The 19,458-nt window shown below is 42.9% G+C and overlaps 1 protein-coding gene across 1 annotated transcript in view; it reads right to left on the reverse strand.

Moving 5' to 3' along the window:
• The window catches only part of COL12A1 (collagen type XII alpha 1 chain), a 134,461-nt gene that overhangs the window by 70,843 nt on the left and 44,160 nt on the right, over positions 1–19,458 (reverse strand). The window contains exons 21-29 of the mRNA XM_084826903.1: positions 16,760–16,889; positions 14,311–14,456; positions 13,553–13,682; positions 12,768–12,904; positions 10,574–10,703; positions 4,003–4,142; positions 3,145–3,277; positions 3,009–3,035; positions 1,398–1,540 (exon numbers count right to left, since the gene is read on the reverse strand). Coding sequence (XP_084683029.1) covers positions 1,398–1,540; positions 3,009–3,035; positions 3,145–3,277; positions 4,003–4,142; positions 10,574–10,703; positions 12,768–12,904; positions 13,553–13,682; positions 14,311–14,456; positions 16,760–16,889 — 1,116 coding nt within the window. The remainder of the gene's footprint in view (positions 1–1,397; positions 1,541–3,008; positions 3,036–3,144; positions 3,278–4,002; positions 4,143–10,573; positions 10,704–12,767; positions 12,905–13,552; positions 13,683–14,310; positions 14,457–16,759; positions 16,890–19,458) is intronic.

Genomic DNA, 19,458 nt, shown 5'->3' on the forward strand with positions numbered 1-19,458 from the left:
CAAATCCAGCCCACCTGAGGTGCCAAATCGAGTCCTCCAGGGGTCCTCAAATGGCCAGAAACTCCCTTTCTCTGGCCACACGCCCATCCACCCAACCACTGATTTTTTGGTGGTTTCCTGGCTTTTGTGCAGTTTGTCCCCCATTCTAAAAGGTTGAAATGCTTTTCCTAAGGCTTAGTTACATCCAGTAAGAGGTTTAGCATGCAATCCTATGGCTGCTAGACAGCGGCTAGATGGCCATAGGATTGGTCAGTTTCCGGGAACTGCCCTCGGAGCCCTCAGAGAGCTGCCTCCCTTTCCCCTCCCCTGCCACCTTGTAGATGGCACAAATCGTCCCCAGAGTGGGGCAAAAGGGAGCATTCGTGGGGGCAGGGAGAGGTGGGGAGTGAAGAAGTGCTGGTACGACGCTTCCTATGTGTCATACGGCCTCTGACATCCCGCGAGCCAAAACTGGCCATCTAGCCATGAATGCAGGGCAGCTGGAGCACACAGTGGATCCCATCCGCGCTCTTCCCACCATGCATTAGATAGGCAGTCGCTTCCAAGTTTGGAGGCGGCCGCCTGTCCCAATAGGATTGCTTTGTTCCCTCCATCTACAATATGCTGGTATTTTCTGTACGTCTTGTATTTTGGGCCTCACTTCCATTGCCTCTGGCCCTGCCCATCACTGGATAAAGCCCCCAAGAATTCCTCTGAAATTGAATTTGGCCCTCAGGCTGAAAGAGGTTCCCCACCTGAAGTAAAGCATTGAAGGACTGGACATTACAATACTCTTATATGAAAAGTATTTCCAGCAAGAAAAGAGCATTTAAATGGTTGTAGAAAACCATTTATGATGACTATACATTCATCTGTTTTGTTGCATGAACGCATAATACACACACATTAAGAACCTGTGGCAAATCCCACTCTGAGCACACACAGCAAAGTAAGTCGTGTGTGATTGTGACACGTGGCAATCTACACACAGTCTGCATGCTTTTTCCTCCATGGAAGGGCTTGGTGTATAAGAAATTTGCATGGTCTAAAGGAGCTCTTGCAGATCATACCCTATAAAAAGAGTTCCCTGATAACTTTTTGTCTCCCCCACACACACACAAAGAATGTTCTGCATGCTTTGTACTTAGGACTATACTTTGTTAAAGTGATGTTTGCCAGATACCATCTGAAAGACCTCCATGAGTCACCTTCTGACATAGGAAGCCAATCCATTTGCTTTTATGTAACATCTATACCTTTCTCCAGAATGGTCACATTACAGTGCTCTGCAGAATGGGAAAATTTACAATGCTCTAATGAATTGGTCTTACAAATGCATTTTTAAAAATAACCCAGGTATTTGTTTGGGAGTACATGATTTCCCCAGATAATAGTTCTAATCTTTCAGAGTTAGTTACCGATTGTTCAACACCATCACCAGTTGCAGGTCGATAAACAATCCTGTAGCGCTGCACGCGCCCAGTGGCAGGATCCCATTTGACAGTCAAGCTACTGGATGTTGCATTGTATACCTGAAGGTTCCGTGGGCCACTCTTTGGCACTGATACGAAATTATTAAAACAGTTGAAACAAAAACAGAGAGTGTTGTGGCACTTCAAAGGCTAACAAATTTATTCTGGCATTAACATTTGTTGACTATAGCCCACTTCATCAGATGCATGGAGTGTTATAAAGAGTTTCAGGTATATGTGGAGTACATATCACAGTTGTGGGGGGCAGGGGATTGTAAACAGTGAAGTCAGAAGGAAATTAAATGCAGAAAGTGCTGACACTGACAAATCACATTATCAACAGTAATCATTCACAGAATTTGAAATGGTTACTGAGCAAAGAATTGTAACAATAAATGTATAATGGAATAGTGCTATATTGTGATATAATAGCAAGCCTGTTACTGCTCATCACTGAGAAAATTAATTTTAAATCTTTTAAAAATAATAATAATTAAAACTGGGAACAACAATACATGTATGCATTTGGGAACCTGATTAGAACTTTGAAAATGCACCTTACTGCAGATTGGACAGGATGATAGCATAATCAGAATCATATGTATAAAATGAGAAGCAAGGAGTACTGAATGGGCATGTTGTCCAATACTTAGCATAAACAATGGGGAGTAGCACAACACCAATTAAACAAACATATTTATGAATTGACAAAAGTGCACTTCTTTTGAAGACATTTCCAAAGCAATACCCACCCCCTTCCATCTGCCACATGCAAGAGTGAAAAGCACTTCTGTGCACAGAATGGGGTGTGGCAACATTTACTTCTGGCTTGATTTCCTCACACCACATTGATTCCTGTTTTGGAGAGTTCCCTGCCTTTCAAGATTGCCCGGGGGGGGGGGGGGGCTGCATGAAAAGCTTCAGTTGTGAGGTGGGTGTGCAAAATCCCCAGTGTCTGTGTATTGTTCTGTACAGCATTCTTTGGATACTAGCCACTGTGATATATACGCTTTAGTGGAGTTAAACTGTAGATGGTTGGCACCCTGATTCTACACACAGTTATTGCAAAGTCCTGCTGATCTAAGCAGAAAGCATTTCCAAGTTAATGTACTTAGGATAATAGGATCAGAGAACAGACTCATCCAACTGTGCCACAAACATCAGTGTGGAATAAGCAATACATCGTGCCACATCCCTGGTCTCCTGTCCCTGACAAAGAATACAGAGGAATTCTCTCCCACAAAACTACTACAAGATGGGGTCTGCATGAGTCTCTGCATCTCCAGTATACTTGAGCCACAATCCAAAGTGCTATGTGCAGTATTCCACATTTGCACTGGGGCTTTTCAGCTCCATCCTGTGCCCTCTGAAAAGCCTGCTGGAGTCCAGGAGAATCTCCACAGCATGAGAGACAGCCTCCAGAAAGGAATTTGGCAAACCCAGTATATATTTTATGCATATTATACATAGGCTTCTCTGCATCCTGGCTTAGCTAGCTTCTATTTTCTGTACTACAGCCTGGTATATAAAATGCTATTCATGAATTCAAGTTCTTACCTGGTGTTGTTATAGGCACCATAGGCACTATTTAAAAAAAAAGAAAAGCACAGGGAGATCAGCTGTGTATGTAAAGCATGCCCTTTACTTGTTACAAGTTATAATTAATACATTAACACATTCCAGAATTGCTTACATGTACGCTCACTGCCGATCAGTTCGTCACTCTCTGATTCGTCAGGATAAACTGCAGTAACTGAGATGTCATACAGTGTGTCTGGCGTCAAATCATGAAAAACTAAAGTGTTTTCATCACCATTTAGAATCATCTTTGGAAGTGAGGTGGGGTGGGGAGGAAGAAAGGAAGGAAGAAAGTTACCCATTGACACAATCCCTGTAACAATTAACAATGTTTTTAATAGGCTATAGCAGATCTTGTAAGATTATTACATGCATCAGTAGTCAATAGAGCTAATAGTGATGTCCAAATTGTGTGCTAGACACAATAGTGTACTATGAGAAGGGGCTGTAATGTCTTGAAAAATTAAAGCTGCCATGTTGGATGCATTCACCACTCTATGCAGCTCAGAGCAGAGAGCTCCCTCCCCTCCCACTGTCCCAAGTAGCATTGGCTTCTGCCAACATTTGAGCAGTGTTATCATCCTTAAGGAGGTAGTAAGGACAAACTTGGATTCCTTGACAGAGCCTATACTACAGGTTAGAGGCATAGAGAAAATCCCAGAAACATCAGCATTGCCTAGAAAACACAGTTCTGTCCCGGAAGTCTCACTGGACAAAGGGGAAAGATGGGGAAAGCAATGTTAACTGGGATAATAACAATACCAACAAAGAGGACCCTGCCCTTTGTTCTGGGAGCTGATTGAGAAAACATATATGTATCTTTTTTTAGTATAAGAGTGGCATGTGCCTTCAATTTTAATCAAGAAGAAAACTGGTTCCCTAGATATCAAATGTTTGGGAAACAGTGGACTAACATTTCAGGCAGACAAAAGCTTTTGGATGTATTCGTCTCTGAGAATCCAAAAATTCCTACCTCCTTTTTATCAGGTGCACCGTAAAGCCCCCACATTACTCTATAGAGAGTTACATCAGGTGCTCCATGGTCCCAAGTGGCTCTGAAAGAAGTCCTGGTTACCTGATCAGTTCTCAAATTGAGTGGTGCTGGGACAGGTACTGTCAAGGGAAAGGGAAAGAGAAATTGCCTTGCAAGAGAAAAAACCTATAACTTAACATCACTAGAAACATAAAGTTACATACATAGAGGGTATTCTGTTGTAGGCCAAAACAGAATGCATCCCATTTTGTTTTGGGATGCAACCACAGGGGAAATGCATAGAGTAGTTTGCCATAGATTCATAGGGCAAAGTCCTCAATTTTTCTAGAGCAGGACAGCTATTTTAACTGCTGTAGAACTGTCAGCTCCACAACCTGCACACACAGAATGCCACTGCATGTGCCATGGCCTGCATCTGCTCATAGCAACTGTTTGGAACCCATGGATTGTTGAATGGCTCAAGACCATAATTCTCTGTGTCTGCTATTCTAGTTCTAATGCCTCCTAAAGAGGAGGGTGGGTTAAAGATTCCATAATTTAGACAAGCACTGTGGAGCTGAGTGAAAGGTGTGCTCTTGCTAGTGTAATAGGTTCGCCTGGCACCTATATTGTATTCCTTCCGGCACCAGGTGAAGACCTTTTCATTTTTTCAGGCATTTTAGCATTTTAGCTTTCTAGTTGTTAGCTTTGCTGTTTTAAATCTGTATTTATATCGCTGCATTGCTGCTAGGTTTTATTCTGGTTGTATTGTTATATTGTGGTTTTAATGCTTTTATATTTTATATTGTTTTACTGTGTGCTTTTTGGTTTTAATTTTTGTGAACCGCCCAGAGAGCATCAGCTATTGGGTGGTATAGAAATGAAATAAATAAACAAATAATAGCTTGAGAAAGGCCCCAAGTGCACCTCTTGCATATGGGTATTCTACTGCTTGTGGGCTTCCCAAGGGCATCTGGGTGGCTGCTGTGGGAAACAGGATGCTGGATGAGGTAGGCTTTTGGTTGCGTCCAGTAGAATCTTCTTATGTTCTTAGACACCTGGAGCAGTTACTGCCTCTTAATGCAACTCATAGGTTGTTGGCTCTTTTGCACATTGAACAATACAGCCAAGTTGTCTACTTGCATGAGCTGTGTACCATGGGAAGAAGAATCTCACACAATACTAAAAGCAGCAACTTCCATGAATAGGGATTTCCATTTTCCAGCAACTCCTGCTGATAGCTGTTGTTGCTGCCATACTGCTCAGTTCATTTCTTTGCATGCTTTACTGTTCACATGAGTACAGCATGCATGTGTGTTTGCTATTAAATATGCAAAAGGCAGCCAAATGTAACAAATCAACCCTGAATCAATTTCTTGTTGGCTGAAATCTGATCTAAACATAGCAGAAACTCTTGCTGAGGCCACCAAAACTTGTCAATGCTATGACAGAAGCCAGGCATCCTGACACCAAAACCCTGAGCTCTGTCTCTGATCTTATACCCAAGTCACTCTCTCAAACCCAGAGAGAGAGACACAGAGAGAGAGAGAGACACACACACACAGGGGGGGGGGGTGGAATTAACTTCACATGTTGCTAAAACCAGATTGGTACTTTGCAATACACAATTGTACCCACACTTTCCTCCTCCCACAGGAAGAGAAGCTTTACCTTTCTGATAGAGCAATGGCTCCCAAACGTTGCACTGAGGGAGCATCTTACTGACCATTTGCTTTGCCTGAAATCCACACTCAGTCACTTTTTCTGTATTGTCCTAAAAATGCTCTTGCTGACCTTGGGGCCAAAACACATCAGTGTTGCTGTTTTTAACTAATACCAGGCATGGGTGGGGTGGGGGGTATTTTCATTAGGACTGCAGCCCATGGAGAGGTAAGGTTTATGGTTTGATAAACCCCACAGTTCCAATGACCCCCTGCCCCATAGCTGTTATTAGCCACAGGGGGGAAGTTTCCATTGGTACCAGTGGAGCTTTCCTTCTGGGGTTAATAGTAACCATGTGTGTGTGTGTGGGGGGGGGGGGATTTTCACAAAAACAGTGCCACTGATAGAAAGAGTTAAATGCTCTCCCTACATGTCACAGTCCCAATTCTCGTCTCCCTCTGCTGTCTTTTTTTTTTTTTTTAAACAGATACATACAAAAAATAAATTTGAACATTTCTTGTATTGTTTAGTTTGGCCTTAAGCCTTATAGAGTGTGGGAGATTAATCAGCCATCCCTGTGGTGCATTGGAGAGTTCAGAGCTGGGTGTACAGCATACTGTGCAGTTAGTTTAGACCTGAGAGCTTTTTAGTCCTACCTTCCCACACTGGGAGGAGTCTGGAGGGTTCCTTTTTTTCCTTTCTGAAGTGGGAGGAGAAAGAGATGGACTCTTCTAAGACACATTTCCTGTACTCTTGCTTTTATTATTGTTATGAGTTCCATCTGTTTCTACAATTCTTTTCTTACAGGAGGACTTTCTGCATGCACGTAAACAGAAGGGGATGGGGCGTTGTGTTTCTTTTTCTTTTTTTAACTGTGCAGTCTTTTTCTGCATACCCTAAGAGCCCCAGAATTTGCTAAACTCCCTACCTTGTTTGTGGATACCCCCACTTTACTGCCCTAATGGTTGGACAGATACACTAAGTTTGCTGTTAGAAGGATGTTAACTATCATCATCATCATCACTGAGACAATTTCATTTACGGGGTCCCCCAACCTTTTTGGGTCAGTGGGAACATCTGGAATTTTAACAGAGTGCCATGGGTGCACTCATAAAATCATTGCCATGGGTGGAGTCTTGCCCATTCATAAAAGGCTGCCATGGTGGACATGGCCAGTCACAAAACATTCATTTCCCAGAAGGCAAACTGGTGAGACTAAAAGAAAAGTAACTTTTCCAAGAACCTAATTACACAGCAGAGGTGGGCTCTGGGCTCTAAAATGCAAAGCCACTCTTTTGAACCCAATTAAAGGTGGGGTGGGGGGGACAGCACTTCACTTTGCAGCGTACCAGCCTCCCAGTTAAAAATAATTAATTAAAAAATCTTAATAAAATAAAAAAGGAGGGGCAGAGAGCCTGGTGGATGCAGAGAGTTATCTGTGGGCAGTAATTTCTCAGTGGATTCTCTCATCAGAGTTGGTATCCCCAACTTTTCCATCATGAGCCACAACATCCCTTCCTTCCACACTTTTAATTAAGCATGTCACTTAAAGAGAAATATAAGTTATTACATACAGGAATACCATCAGGCCAAACCAACTTTCTTCCCTTGTACATTATTCTACATGGAGCACTGAGGACACCAGACTTGAGGTAAACCAATTAAAAGAGGAGGATCCTGAGGACAATGTTGATATGCACCGTTTATGGAAGGTGTTGTGACCAACACTTCCTCTCCTCCTTGCCCCCCATGCATATTTCCTTTTTAAGTTACACCATTGGTTGAAGTATGTGCCAGGCTTGAAGTTCAGACTGTAAGAAGTTGTAAATAGTCACTTTTCCTTATGCTGCTCAGAAGCCTCTGGTGCCTAGGTATTATATTAGTAAGACATTGGCACACCTTTAATCATGCAACTTGAGCATGTGTTTGTCTTGAAATATATCCTAAAACCTTTCTATGGCTTTGGTATTGGTAACAGATACTGTTGTAGCCAATCTCAAAGCTACACCGTCTTTGACAACCCGTCTAGCCAGGATGAGGATAAAGAAAAGAAAGGCTGTGTAGAGGGGATGCTCTTGGAGCATTCAGAGGAGGAATCATGGAATGCAAGAGAGGACTCTGAGAAAGAGCAGGAGGAAATACTGGCACAGAAAGGCCAGGACAGCAGTGTCTTCAAAGCCTTTGAGCAAGAAGCTGCTGATAGTAGACAGGAAAAAAGGGAATTCTTAGAATTAATGAAGTTTAGCTCTAGAAAGTTTAGTAGCTTAGTTAGTGGGTTGAATACTCTGACACAGGGCATTGCCACCCAGCAACACCAACAAGTGCTTTAAAGCACAATTTAATAATTGTAATATCACCCCAAACAACACTAATTACCTGACCACAACAGATATTGCTAGCATCCCACATAGCTCATTGTGCATGCTGAATACCACAGCAGCACCACAACACAAGGTAATGCTTAGGACACACCAGATTGAAAATGCAGGCTACAGCCCTGATGAAAAGCGGAGTTCTCATAGTACAGTTCCCTGTTCAACAAATGAACAAGCTTGTAATGTAATGCCACTTAGTCCTGCCGCTAATGAGAACAGATCTCCAAGACTTGTAGGGAAGTTTATCCAGGGGGTGGGAGGTGGGGAGAGCAAATATTTTTGATATTGTAGGAGTAGGAAGCTCACAGATGCCTGAAACAACCCACCAACCTTTTTTTGTACTTTTTTGTACTAAGATCCAGCCACACAATCAAACCACATTAGATACAGTCTACAGTAATCAGTGTTATGGAGGCAGCAACTGTACTGCCGCTGTCTTTCATGTTTTCCTAACTGCTGTCTGTTACTTGCAAAATGACAGTGTACCTTTTTACATTTTGTTTGCACTTTTGATGTAGCCAGAGGTGTAATCTATGATGTACCTGAATCTTCCCTCAGCTCTTAAGGTTCTAGTCCTTTGTAGCCACAGTTTAGCTTTTTACATTTTGTTTGCATTATTAACAGTGGAGACTGGTGGCTCCAATATCAGTGGGGTGGTAAATCCACTCCAGCTTACAGTCAGAACCAGTCAGAATTCTAAAGGAGCTATCCAAGGTGTACTTGGATAACTCCTTTACAGTTCTGACTGGTTCTGACTGAAACCCATAGCGGTTTCACCACCCCACTGACATCGGAGCCACCAGCCTCCATTGATTATTATTTTGGCAAGAGATGTGATCTATGATGACCTGAATCTTCCCTCCAGCCCTTAAGGTTCTACAATCTTGTTGTCAAGCTGTAGCCAGATACTGATGCCTTATATGAGATATAGACCACAGTGCCCATGAGGCAAAGTTTGATCATTCACACAGTACTATCAGTGTGATCAATATCCCCATGTATAATTTCAGCAAGGGGATCCATTGCAGGATCCATTTTACAGAGTGCAAAATTAAGATAGATCAAAATATTGCACTTCTGATTATTTTTTTTTAAAGGTACATGTGCAGGACCACATTCGCCTGCGTGTGTGTGTGTGTGCGCGCGTGCGTGCATGCCCAAAATGAAAAACTGATACAGAGGAAGGGAAAAATGGAAGGGTGGGAGAGATGAGGAGAGGGCCAAGCAAACAATGACACATTACATGATGCGCTGCCATCTCATGTAGAAGGGATATAATGGTAGTAGTAGCAACAACAACAAAGCAAAGAGAACAACGATTCCTGTGGTGGGTTGCAAATCTGCACACAACAAAAAATGAATATCAGCTACCGAACCACGTAAGAAAAGTCCCATCTGGAAGCAGCCATGGATGGTTACAGAAATGCCATTATTGTTATTTTTGTCTATGAATTTCATATCTGGATATATTCTGTCTCAAGAACATCCTACCTTGATAAACATAGCGGTATGAAGAGCATGGGGAGAACATGGGTAAAATTCTATCCCAATGAACTTTGTTGTGATCGATATGCAAAGGCTTGGTATACATCTACTGGGGCTAGGCTGATGGTGGCCCCCACAGTCAGGCCCAGCATCCATGGGCGCACTCCTATGTAGTCCCCTTTGCCCCATTTCCTTGCCTTTATGTAATTTTTTGAGTTGTTATGGTCTGGCCATGCTATGTATTGGTGTTTTCCCCATGTTGCACAGCAAGCCTTGTATTTTCTTTCCCCCTATTCTTTATAAGTTCTACATGTGGCCTCCAGGTGGCATAAGGTGCAAAGGTCATGTCCTGGGTGTGTCCTATGAAATGTTCTGTGTGCCTGTCACTGTTCTGTGAGTCAGCCATTTGTGTGGGCAATGACATGAATTGGCCATAAACAGGGTGATCCTTCCAGAGCCAATGGCTCCCTGCTCTCCCCTGTGAGATCTAAAGAAACTATTCCAAACAATATACCAAAGAGAAGCTGTGCTAGAGACACCGCTTGGCCATTGCAATGGGCATTACTCCACACCTTGTAGTGTGCCTGAGAGGACAGAGATGCTATGGATGCAATGTTATGGTGCTATTCCTAGCACCTGCTACCTGTTGCCAGAGTTGCTGCCTGAAACAGTTACCTTATTGCTGGATACTTTATACCGTTCATATAGGTATTGGTTGTTGGCCTGATTTTGTGGTTGCTACAGAAGCTGTGGAGGTAGGTGTTGCTATTTTTACTTTTATATTCTTTTAATTTTCTGTGCTCATCTTGCATCTCCTAACCAGCAGGGCAACCAGAATCTCCTGTAGTGTCATCTTGGCCTGATCATAAGATCACCAGGAAAAGTTTAAAAAACAACCCAGTACAGAAATGCTAAACTGATGCCCCTGTCTCTCCATGGAAATATCTTCAAAACTCATATATATATAACCACCCTAAGGAGCTTCACATTGTAAAGCACACATAGTATAAGAATCTAAGAAAAATCATTAAGCAGTTGAGTTTACTTACAAGTGGTGGCATCTGCAGCTATTGGCACTGATACTCCTTCATCATACGCTGCAACAAGCTCTATGTTATAGAGTGTTTTTGAAAGAAGCCTAGGGAGAACTGTGCTTGTCTGAGATGGATCCACTTCAACCTAGACATAAACAAAGAAGCCAGGTTTATTAAAGTGCGACTTTCCTTCTTGAAGCAGCAGTTTCACATGTTTCTTTCCCGCATGGGAAAGTTCACATAGTGGAAAGTTCAGGACAATCTCAAAAAAAGGCTATTTCCATTGGATGAAAGAACACTGGATACCACTGTGTTATAATCTGTTTATTTGCCCATTAAATGCATGCTAACATATTAACTTAGAGATATTTTCCATGATATCCAACACAAGGGACAAACCCTTGCACTTTTCCAAACTATCAATTCAAAGAATGTTTGCGGTGCTTCCCCCACCCCACCCCAATCTGCTTTAGCTGTGGTCCACTATTCACAATTGTTCAAACTGGTACCTTCATATGCCCTATCTTGCATCTCGTTGTCTATACTCCCTGATTTTTATTTTTATTTTTTTAAGGGTTATTCCTTTTTCTACAAAGGTGCACATATGAGCTATTATCAATTCCTTATTCTTTGTAATCATGAAGGAGGCATCCTTCTGCATGACAATACTAACTGCTAAAGCACATCCCATATATCCTGCCTCAGTACCATTGAAGGAAAAGGAAGTTAAGGAACTAAATTTGTTTATGAGGAACTCAGATTTACAGATCACAGACTTAGGCTTCTGATTGCTCTTTAATAATACTCCTGTAGGTGATCAGTTTTTAATAGTGGTGTGCACAACCACAACGTTTGATTTGGAGCCCAATTTGGTGATTCAGAAAACAGCCTATCTTCACTTGGGCCAATTCGGAAGCTAGCCACTTCAACTTGGGTCTGAATCCGGATCTTGAGTCAGAAATCCAGAGTTTCATACCTCCCATTGGCTATCATAGGAAATCAAGAAGTGACTATAACTTTTTTCTGTTTGTCAGAATTGGATGACTTTTGCAAGCATAGCAGTTCCTTATGAGGGGATTATGCCTGCCAAATTTTAGACAAATAGGTCCAGTAGTTTTTGTGCTACACTCCATTAAATTTTGCTTTAAAAAAGAAAAGAAAAAAGGAACCATTGGTAACTTTTTAAGTTCTTGGCAGAACTGGATGACATCTGCAAAGATAGTTGCCCCTTCTGAAGGGATTAAGCCTGTGAAGTTTCAGATGAACAGGTGCAAGGAGCTTTGTGCAAGAGCAACTTTTGAGGGTTTCCAAAAAAAGGATGTGGTTATTCTCCTACAATTTTGAGGGCAATTGTTATGAAAATGGCATACTGCATAAAGGTGGACCTAGTTAAGAAACCTGCAAAAATCTCAGGAGGATATCTCAGCAATTTCTGTGGAAGGGGAGTGTTCAAATGTGTGAGGAGGATTAATGAACTAATCCTTCTCAATATTTTTTGGGCAATTTGTGTGAAAATGGCATGTCATAGAAGTGTCCCTAGGCAAGAAACCTACAAAATTTCAGAAGGATAGGTGCAGCAAGCTACAATAAATGCAAAACTGTTAAGACTTCTTTGTTTTCTGCTCAGTTGGCACCAAAGTCATAGAAAATGTAACAGCACAGGGGTGGAGGGTAGATGTGGATCATACAGTGGCAGAGGCAGAAGGACTTGATCCATTTCCCAAGCAAGAACCCAATAGTACACCTCCCCAGGTCCCACAGACTCCACCCACAGACTTCTTAAAGCTTCCTGTTCCTGGGAGAGAGAACTAGCAAAGAGCAGTGAACACCAGATGAGCCTTGTGATATATTACTTCAACATCTCTCCCCAAAGCACTGGGATTGGAGACCTCTGGTAAAACTTCACTGTGGTTAGAAGCTAAAGCTGCCAGTCACAAAACTACACTCCTCTCCCCACCCTGGTGCTTTTGTGATATGGAGCGCTTGGGGGGAAATATATCCATTTTTGGAGACACACTGTCTGTGAATCTTCATGAGTGTTCAGATTTTGTTTGGTCCGCTTCAGAGGAGTCCCGTTTCAATTTGGACATCTCCCAAATATATCCAAATCAACCTGATTTGGTTTAGAATTTGGCCGAATCTGAAGCACACCCATACATTTTAATATTCCACTTAAGCTACCTTTGCATATTTGCTAAAATTCTCTTACCTCTGTTATATCATCTTCAGCTGCTTTGTATCTCAGTATGTATTTACGAACATTTCCTGGAGCATGTTCCCAATTGACTCTCATGCTGCTGTGAGTAATATCTCTTACCCTTAGTCTTTTTGCTCCACTTAGAGGTACTGTCAAATGAACACAAAATCAGAAGAATATTAAGTGTCATTCCTCAGAAGAAGGAACACTGTAGTAAAGTATTCTGGACTAAATAGCATTTACATTCATATTAAAAATGAATTGAAGGAAGAACTGTGTGTAAAAAATACCTTCCAAGGAACTGAGACTGGAGATGGTAGTTTTTAAGAGATTTGTACATGTATAATTGTTTTCTCCACTATCACTGCTCAAACAGGTTTTAAAAGTTTTTGAAACAACACAAAAAACTGTTTTCACAGACAAAAATAGGCAAGGGTACATACCATGAGCAATGATCCCTCTTTCAAACTACTTTCAGTTATATGGGGGGCGAGGAAAATGCTTCTGGTAAACCTAGTAAACCTGTGCTATCCAGGACTGTACAAGAGGTGGCTGCCCCTGGAAAACTGTATGATGTGAGCATTTTTTTAGAACATATTTGGAGAGGGACTGACTTTTGGTGGCTGAGGTTCAAGCTATCACAATGTTTTATATTTTAGTAGCGTGGGGGGGTTAGTGACCAGTAATCCAATAATGGTATACCTACATAAGCAATTGGGCTTCACCCATCATCTCTAAGGCAAAGCATTACTGAAGCAAGAGGAAACAATGTAAAACAAGAATAACATTATTCCTACATGTGACTTCCTGAGTGGTGAGTGGATCACTAGTGAGGTCACCAAAGTTTGCATGAATTGTTAAGGTGTATTCAGTGTTGGGAACCAGGTCAACCAGCTCTACATCATTCACTGAAGCTCCAACACGCATCTGTAAAGAGAAAAAGAAAAACAAGACATTTAGGATGCAATCCTATGCAGATAGGCGGCCACCTCCGAACTCAGAGGCGACCGCCTATCCAGTGCAGGCAGGAGAAGCACAGAGGGGATTGTTCCCTCCATGCTCCTCCTACCCTGCATTTTCGGCTAGACAGCCACTTTCAGCTGTCTAGCCACAGGAGGGCAGAGCAGGGGAGGAGGCTGCTGGATAACACATAGGATGTGTCATACAGGCATTTCTGCCCAGGCATTTCTGTGAGGCAGTGTGGAAGTGGGGGGAAAGTTGGTTCTCCAGGAACCGACCCTGGAGCACAGGCTTCGAGGTGGGTTCCCAGAAAACAAGATATCCTATGGCTGTCTAGCTGCTGACTAGCGGCCATGGGATTGCTCCCTTAAAGGAAAAAAGCAGAAAGAAAAACATACTTGGGCAATTATATTTAAAAATGGCTTGTACGTCTTAGACTGTATTTAAAGTTTCCTGCCCAATGCCATTGTGTAATTCTTCAGTCAACATGCTTTGTTTGATAACCTATCAAAAAAATGTCTTACTGCTTAAGTGTATAGAAGCAAGTCTAAATGCCTTCTCTCTCCCCCCCCCCTCTCTTTAAATTAGTTGTTACCTCTTTTTCTATTGCTGGTATTGTGGCATTGACAGGGTCATATAATAACACATAGCCAGTAGCTCCATCAACAGGTTCCCATCGCACTCGCATTGTGGTTGAGGTGATGTCATAAGCATTCAAGTTTCTAACTGAAGGGATGGGCACTGTGAAAACGGAAATATTATTCACTTCAGCTGTTTACCCCTATACATTTATTTCATTTGTCATCCCTCAAAGCCTATGTGGACTTCCAGCTTTTTGTAGCAAGATGGTAACAGGTCATTTGAGGGGGATGAGGGGAGGGAAGTTTTTAGCTATTGTATTCTTTGTTGTGTAAACCGGGAGGGATCTCTGCCATGATGGGTTTAGTTCACTCTCCACTTTGCTGCTGTTTTAACTGGAGTCTAATCTGCTCCATCTGGGGCAGATGGAGCCCGGATTATTCCAAAACTAGCTTGGGGCTCTCGGCAGGTCACACGGCAGTTTACTGCAAATTGTTTGGGTGGCTCCCGGACGGAGTCTCCCCACCTGTTCCCTCCCTCCCATTCCCTCCCAGTCTCGCCTTGTTCCCCCTTTCTGCTTTCTCTGGCCAGTGTGTGTTAGCACCTGCCTCCACAACCTATGCCCAATTCCCCCCATTTTTTTTTCATTTCTTTCCGTCTAAAACCACAGTACTGCATTAGCAGGTACTCCTGAACAAATGCACTATTTCACTATAGCACTAGTGCTATAATGAGATAGTAAGATAGGGGGGTATAGGTATTGCTGGACAAATGCGTGATAGTGCTATAGTGAGATAGGGGGATAGGTGCTGCTGGACAAATGTGCTTATTGTGCGATAGGGGTAGCTTTTAAATGCGCAACTGCGGATTCTGCAGTAAGTGCCTCTGGAAGTGCTATCTGGCCAAGTACATGTATATGTATTCCTCACCCGATCGCGCTCGTAGCAGTGTAACCCTTAGCCCCTAACACAGTAACAACTTTGAATGTCCAAGATCGATACAGTTTAAATCCACAGGCGGCTGTAGCTGATGAACCTGGAGCACTTACTTTGGGTTCGCAATGCAGTGCTAATGCACTATTTCGCTTTAATCCTTTGCTTTTTTTAAAAAAAGTTAGAGGCTGCCCAGCACACCTATACTTTGTGGGGATGGCCACCAGAGTTTATTGGTAGGCAAGGAGAAGTAAATACCATGAGGTAGCTCAGAACTCTGACAGCCAGCCACGAAATGGCAGAAACAGTGGGGAAACACAGGCAAGGAAAACATTGGGGAAATACTCTTGACGGGGGTCAGTGAGGTCATGGCCAGGTGAAAGACACACCTCTGGGCAGGGCTATCATATAAATGTGGAGGGTTGGTGCGCACCACAACAGAAGTGCAGAAAAGTCAAATTAAGGAAAACAATCAGACTAAAAGTAGTCTCAGAAAAACTGTTTTTTTGGTGCAAAACTCCGGGGTGACTGTGGAATGGCCACAACATCATGTGCCCCAAACGACCTCCGAACACAGCAACCTCACAGTAAATTGCTCGTGGAGACAACCCCAGTCTGCACAACTGCTGATCCACCAATGTGACCACAGCCTACCACCTACCCATACATGTTGCTTGATAAAGCTTCTGATTTTGCTGTCTACCTGGGCTTCCAGTAACAGGGAAGATGTTAGGCACCTGGCAGGTGGCCTATATTCAGCTTGGTGGGCTACAAACTGTACAGGCCTTCAGAAAATAGCGTTGTTCTCCTTTGAAAATACTATACATAACTGTCAGGAATAATGCCTGCCATCTGAACTGAATCTCTACTGACACAATCCCAGGTTGCTAAACCTGCACTGACAAAGGTCAGTTGACAAGATCATGTAATATGATTGGCTCTTGTCCCTTACATAACTTCTCAGGTCACCCTCTACTTTCTGGTCTGAGCAACCAAATCTCTGATCATTCTGCCCATTGTATCACAGAATATTAAGTCCCTCAAATTCTCCTGTCTTCTTAGTCCCTGAATACTATGGCTTTTCACTGCAACAATGCACACCCTATTAGGAGATTACAATTTTTATTATTATTTGAAATACATGAAGACTTCTATATGTTTGGAGCTCCCTCCCACCCTACTCCATATCCAAGCCACTTTAGGTAGAGCGTTGGGTAGTACCCAAAAGTGTCCCTGCGCTAACACTAATGACATTGCACTTGCATAAATCAACACTTATACAATGTGACTAGCACAATGGGGAAAAGTGGAGATTTGCTAAATTTGACAACAGTGCCATATTTCAGCAGCAAATCACCAGTTTCCCTCTTTGTAGTAATTACGTTGCACAAGTGTTGGTTTATTGCTAGTGGAACATGATAACCAGTACTCGCACTGGGACACCATTGGGTACTAGCCTTTGTTATACATTTGCTTTGGATATTATCTGCAAGTCTTTAAGAATTATTAAATAATGTTGGAATTCTCACTTACAAGTTGTTTCGGTGCCCTTTAGAGGTTCACTGTTAGTACCTTCTACCACAGAAAATACATTCACAACATACTCTGTTTCAGGCTTGAGGCCAGTCAGAACAGTAGAAGTCTCTGAACGACTTACATAGACCTGCATACAAATAAAAGAATGGTAGATATAATTGTATATAAACATCATTGTATAGAAGGAAAGTAACTTCTAGTTAAAAAAAATGTAATGCATTCACACTACAGATTTAATTTTGTCTCCAGCTTTTGGTTGCAGATCTGCCAGGTTAATACTTAAATGACAAGGAATATTACTCAAGAGGTCAGTTAACACTGATACTTTTAGCACCTTAAATATTATTATAGGCAACAAGTAGGGGCCACTCAGCCTGAGGACTGAATTCTAAGCTTGAGAAAGGCCTCAGGAGGGGGGTGCATTTCATCTGGGGGGGGGAGGCAAACTGGCCAGGGCCAAAATGTGATTATTACCCATTCAAAGCCTACTCAAAAGTAAACAAGACTAAATCACTCAGCAGTAATTTCAACAAGCATACCAAAATACCAAGCTTCTGCATGTCTATTCACAAGGGGAAATGCCTCTGCATGCCTACTCACAAGTAAACCAGACTAAATCACTCAGCAGCATTTTTAAATAGCATCTAAAGTACCTAGCCTCTGCACGTCTACTGAGAAGCAAGCATGAACAGTATGTCTACTCAGAAGTAAACAGGAAAGCCTCTGCATGTCTACTCAGAATTAAGCATGAGCATCATGTCTACTTATAAGTAAGCAGGGCAAAACTCTGCATGTCTACTGACAAGTAAGCAAGACAAGCCTCAATGGGACAAGCCACAGAAGTAAGCAGGACCTAGGGCAACTCTACACCAGCCTAAAAGCCTGCATTTAAAATGGAGCTTTCTGCTTCCATTTTAAATGCAGGATCACCACTGACTCCCTTTACATGTGCTTCCTTCCACCCCAGCTTCTCCCCATATCTGAGTCTTCCATAGGGATGTTGAAGAATTCCTCCACGGACCCCAGTGAGGCCGGATTCTTTTGAATCCTCAGCCAGCAATACAGCAATGGTGGCTATATTGCTGGCGCTCCAGAGCGGAGCTGGCCAGCTAGGATTCCAGGGGGAGGGACAGATCACCTCCCCGCAAGGGCGGATTCCCGGCCAGAATGACAAGTAGGGAACCTGCCCATCTTCCATTATCTTTCATTGATCACACTCATCATCTTGCCGCTTTAAGTCTTTTCACGGAGGAAACTGAAGCGGAACACAACGGGGTAATTTGATAGCTCATTATCTGCAATCTATTTTACAAAGGAACAAAGGGCATTTAGTGGAGGAGGATCACAGCCTCATGTAAAGAGCCCGCAAACTTCTGTGAAGGAGCAATCTCGCAAACTTCTGTGAAGGAGCAATCTCAATCTCAGGATAAAAACTCCGTGTGATGAAGCCCTTAATCACGCAGCCACTTCTGCTCTAAGCCCCACTCCCTCTCCCCTGCAGGGAAAAGGTCTTATCATCAGTCAGCAGCTGATCAGAGATGAGAGTTTTTCCCTTCTGGGAGAGGGGGCAGGACTTGGAGAAAATGTTGGTGAGCCAGATGGGGAAGCCCTCAGGACCATATCTGGCCAATGGGATGGAGGTTCCCTATACCTGCTTCAGCTATGCCTACCTCAGGTTCTGTGTAAAGCTGTGCACAAATTGCATTCTCCAACCGTTTCTCACAGGTAGGGCTCCCCAATGGCAGGGGTTGTAGCACAGCGGCTTTCTTTTTTTGTAAAAGTTTCAAGTTTTATTGTGCTGACACTGCAAGTGGCAACAGCAGCAACTGTGCTGGCAGTCTGGCCCCCAATTTGCATCTTCCACAATGCTCTCTATACTTAGCATTATTCTGGCACATTGTGCAGGGGAGAGAGGGAAGGCAACCACCACAAAAAAAAGGAAGAAAATTTGGAGAAAATTCTGCAAAGTTGCTTTTTATTTCTAGGAGGATAAGAAAAGAAAAATCTCAGAAACGATCTGACAGAATGTCTTCTGAGAAATTTTAGCCGAGCCCCTGTCATTATTCAAGGTTCAGCACCTTCCCCGGGGTCTTCCAAATGTTACATTTCTGAGGGGTGATTGTGGATATATCTTGGCTCTAACTTAGATGCTTATAATACTGTGACTTCCCTGAAAGCCCTGTTCTGTCCAGCTCCAGGGAAGAGATGGAGCTTTTACTGTGCCAAAATCTGTCCTCCAATTTCCAGAAAGTTTTCTTCCATTGTGAAAGAGGCTTCCATTTTTCTGTTTCATTCTTGGGGTGTTTTATAGTTAGTGCATGCATGCATGTGTGTGTGTTTGAGTTTACCTAATCCCTGTGAGGTGACCAAGGGTGCTATGTGTGCGTATGGTGCGTGGGGGGGTCCTTTTTATTGCACAACTCTCCATTGCTCTGCAGCCTCCCAGGCTGCCTGAACTTCCTGATCTGGAAAAAAAAATGAACTGTATAGGAGGAAATACCTCATGATGTCCTCCCCCAGGGTTTAAAGGAAGTGCGGAAAGCCGAGAAGGCTACAGGTTCCCAGAGAGATGATTGTACAGTGGAAGACAGGATACTCGCACACACTCCTGGGCCACCTCATAAGTAAAGTAAACCCCCAGCTATTTCTGCTAAGACTGCTATTATTAGCAGTGCTCCACACAATAGTTTCCCCCT

Source organism: Heloderma suspectum, chromosome 1 (genome assembly GCF_057233095.1).
Source record: "Heloderma suspectum isolate Gila_16-S chromosome 1, 16-S_ref, whole genome shotgun sequence".
Taxonomy (NCBI): domain Eukaryota; kingdom Metazoa; phylum Chordata; class Lepidosauria; order Squamata; family Helodermatidae; genus Heloderma; species Heloderma suspectum.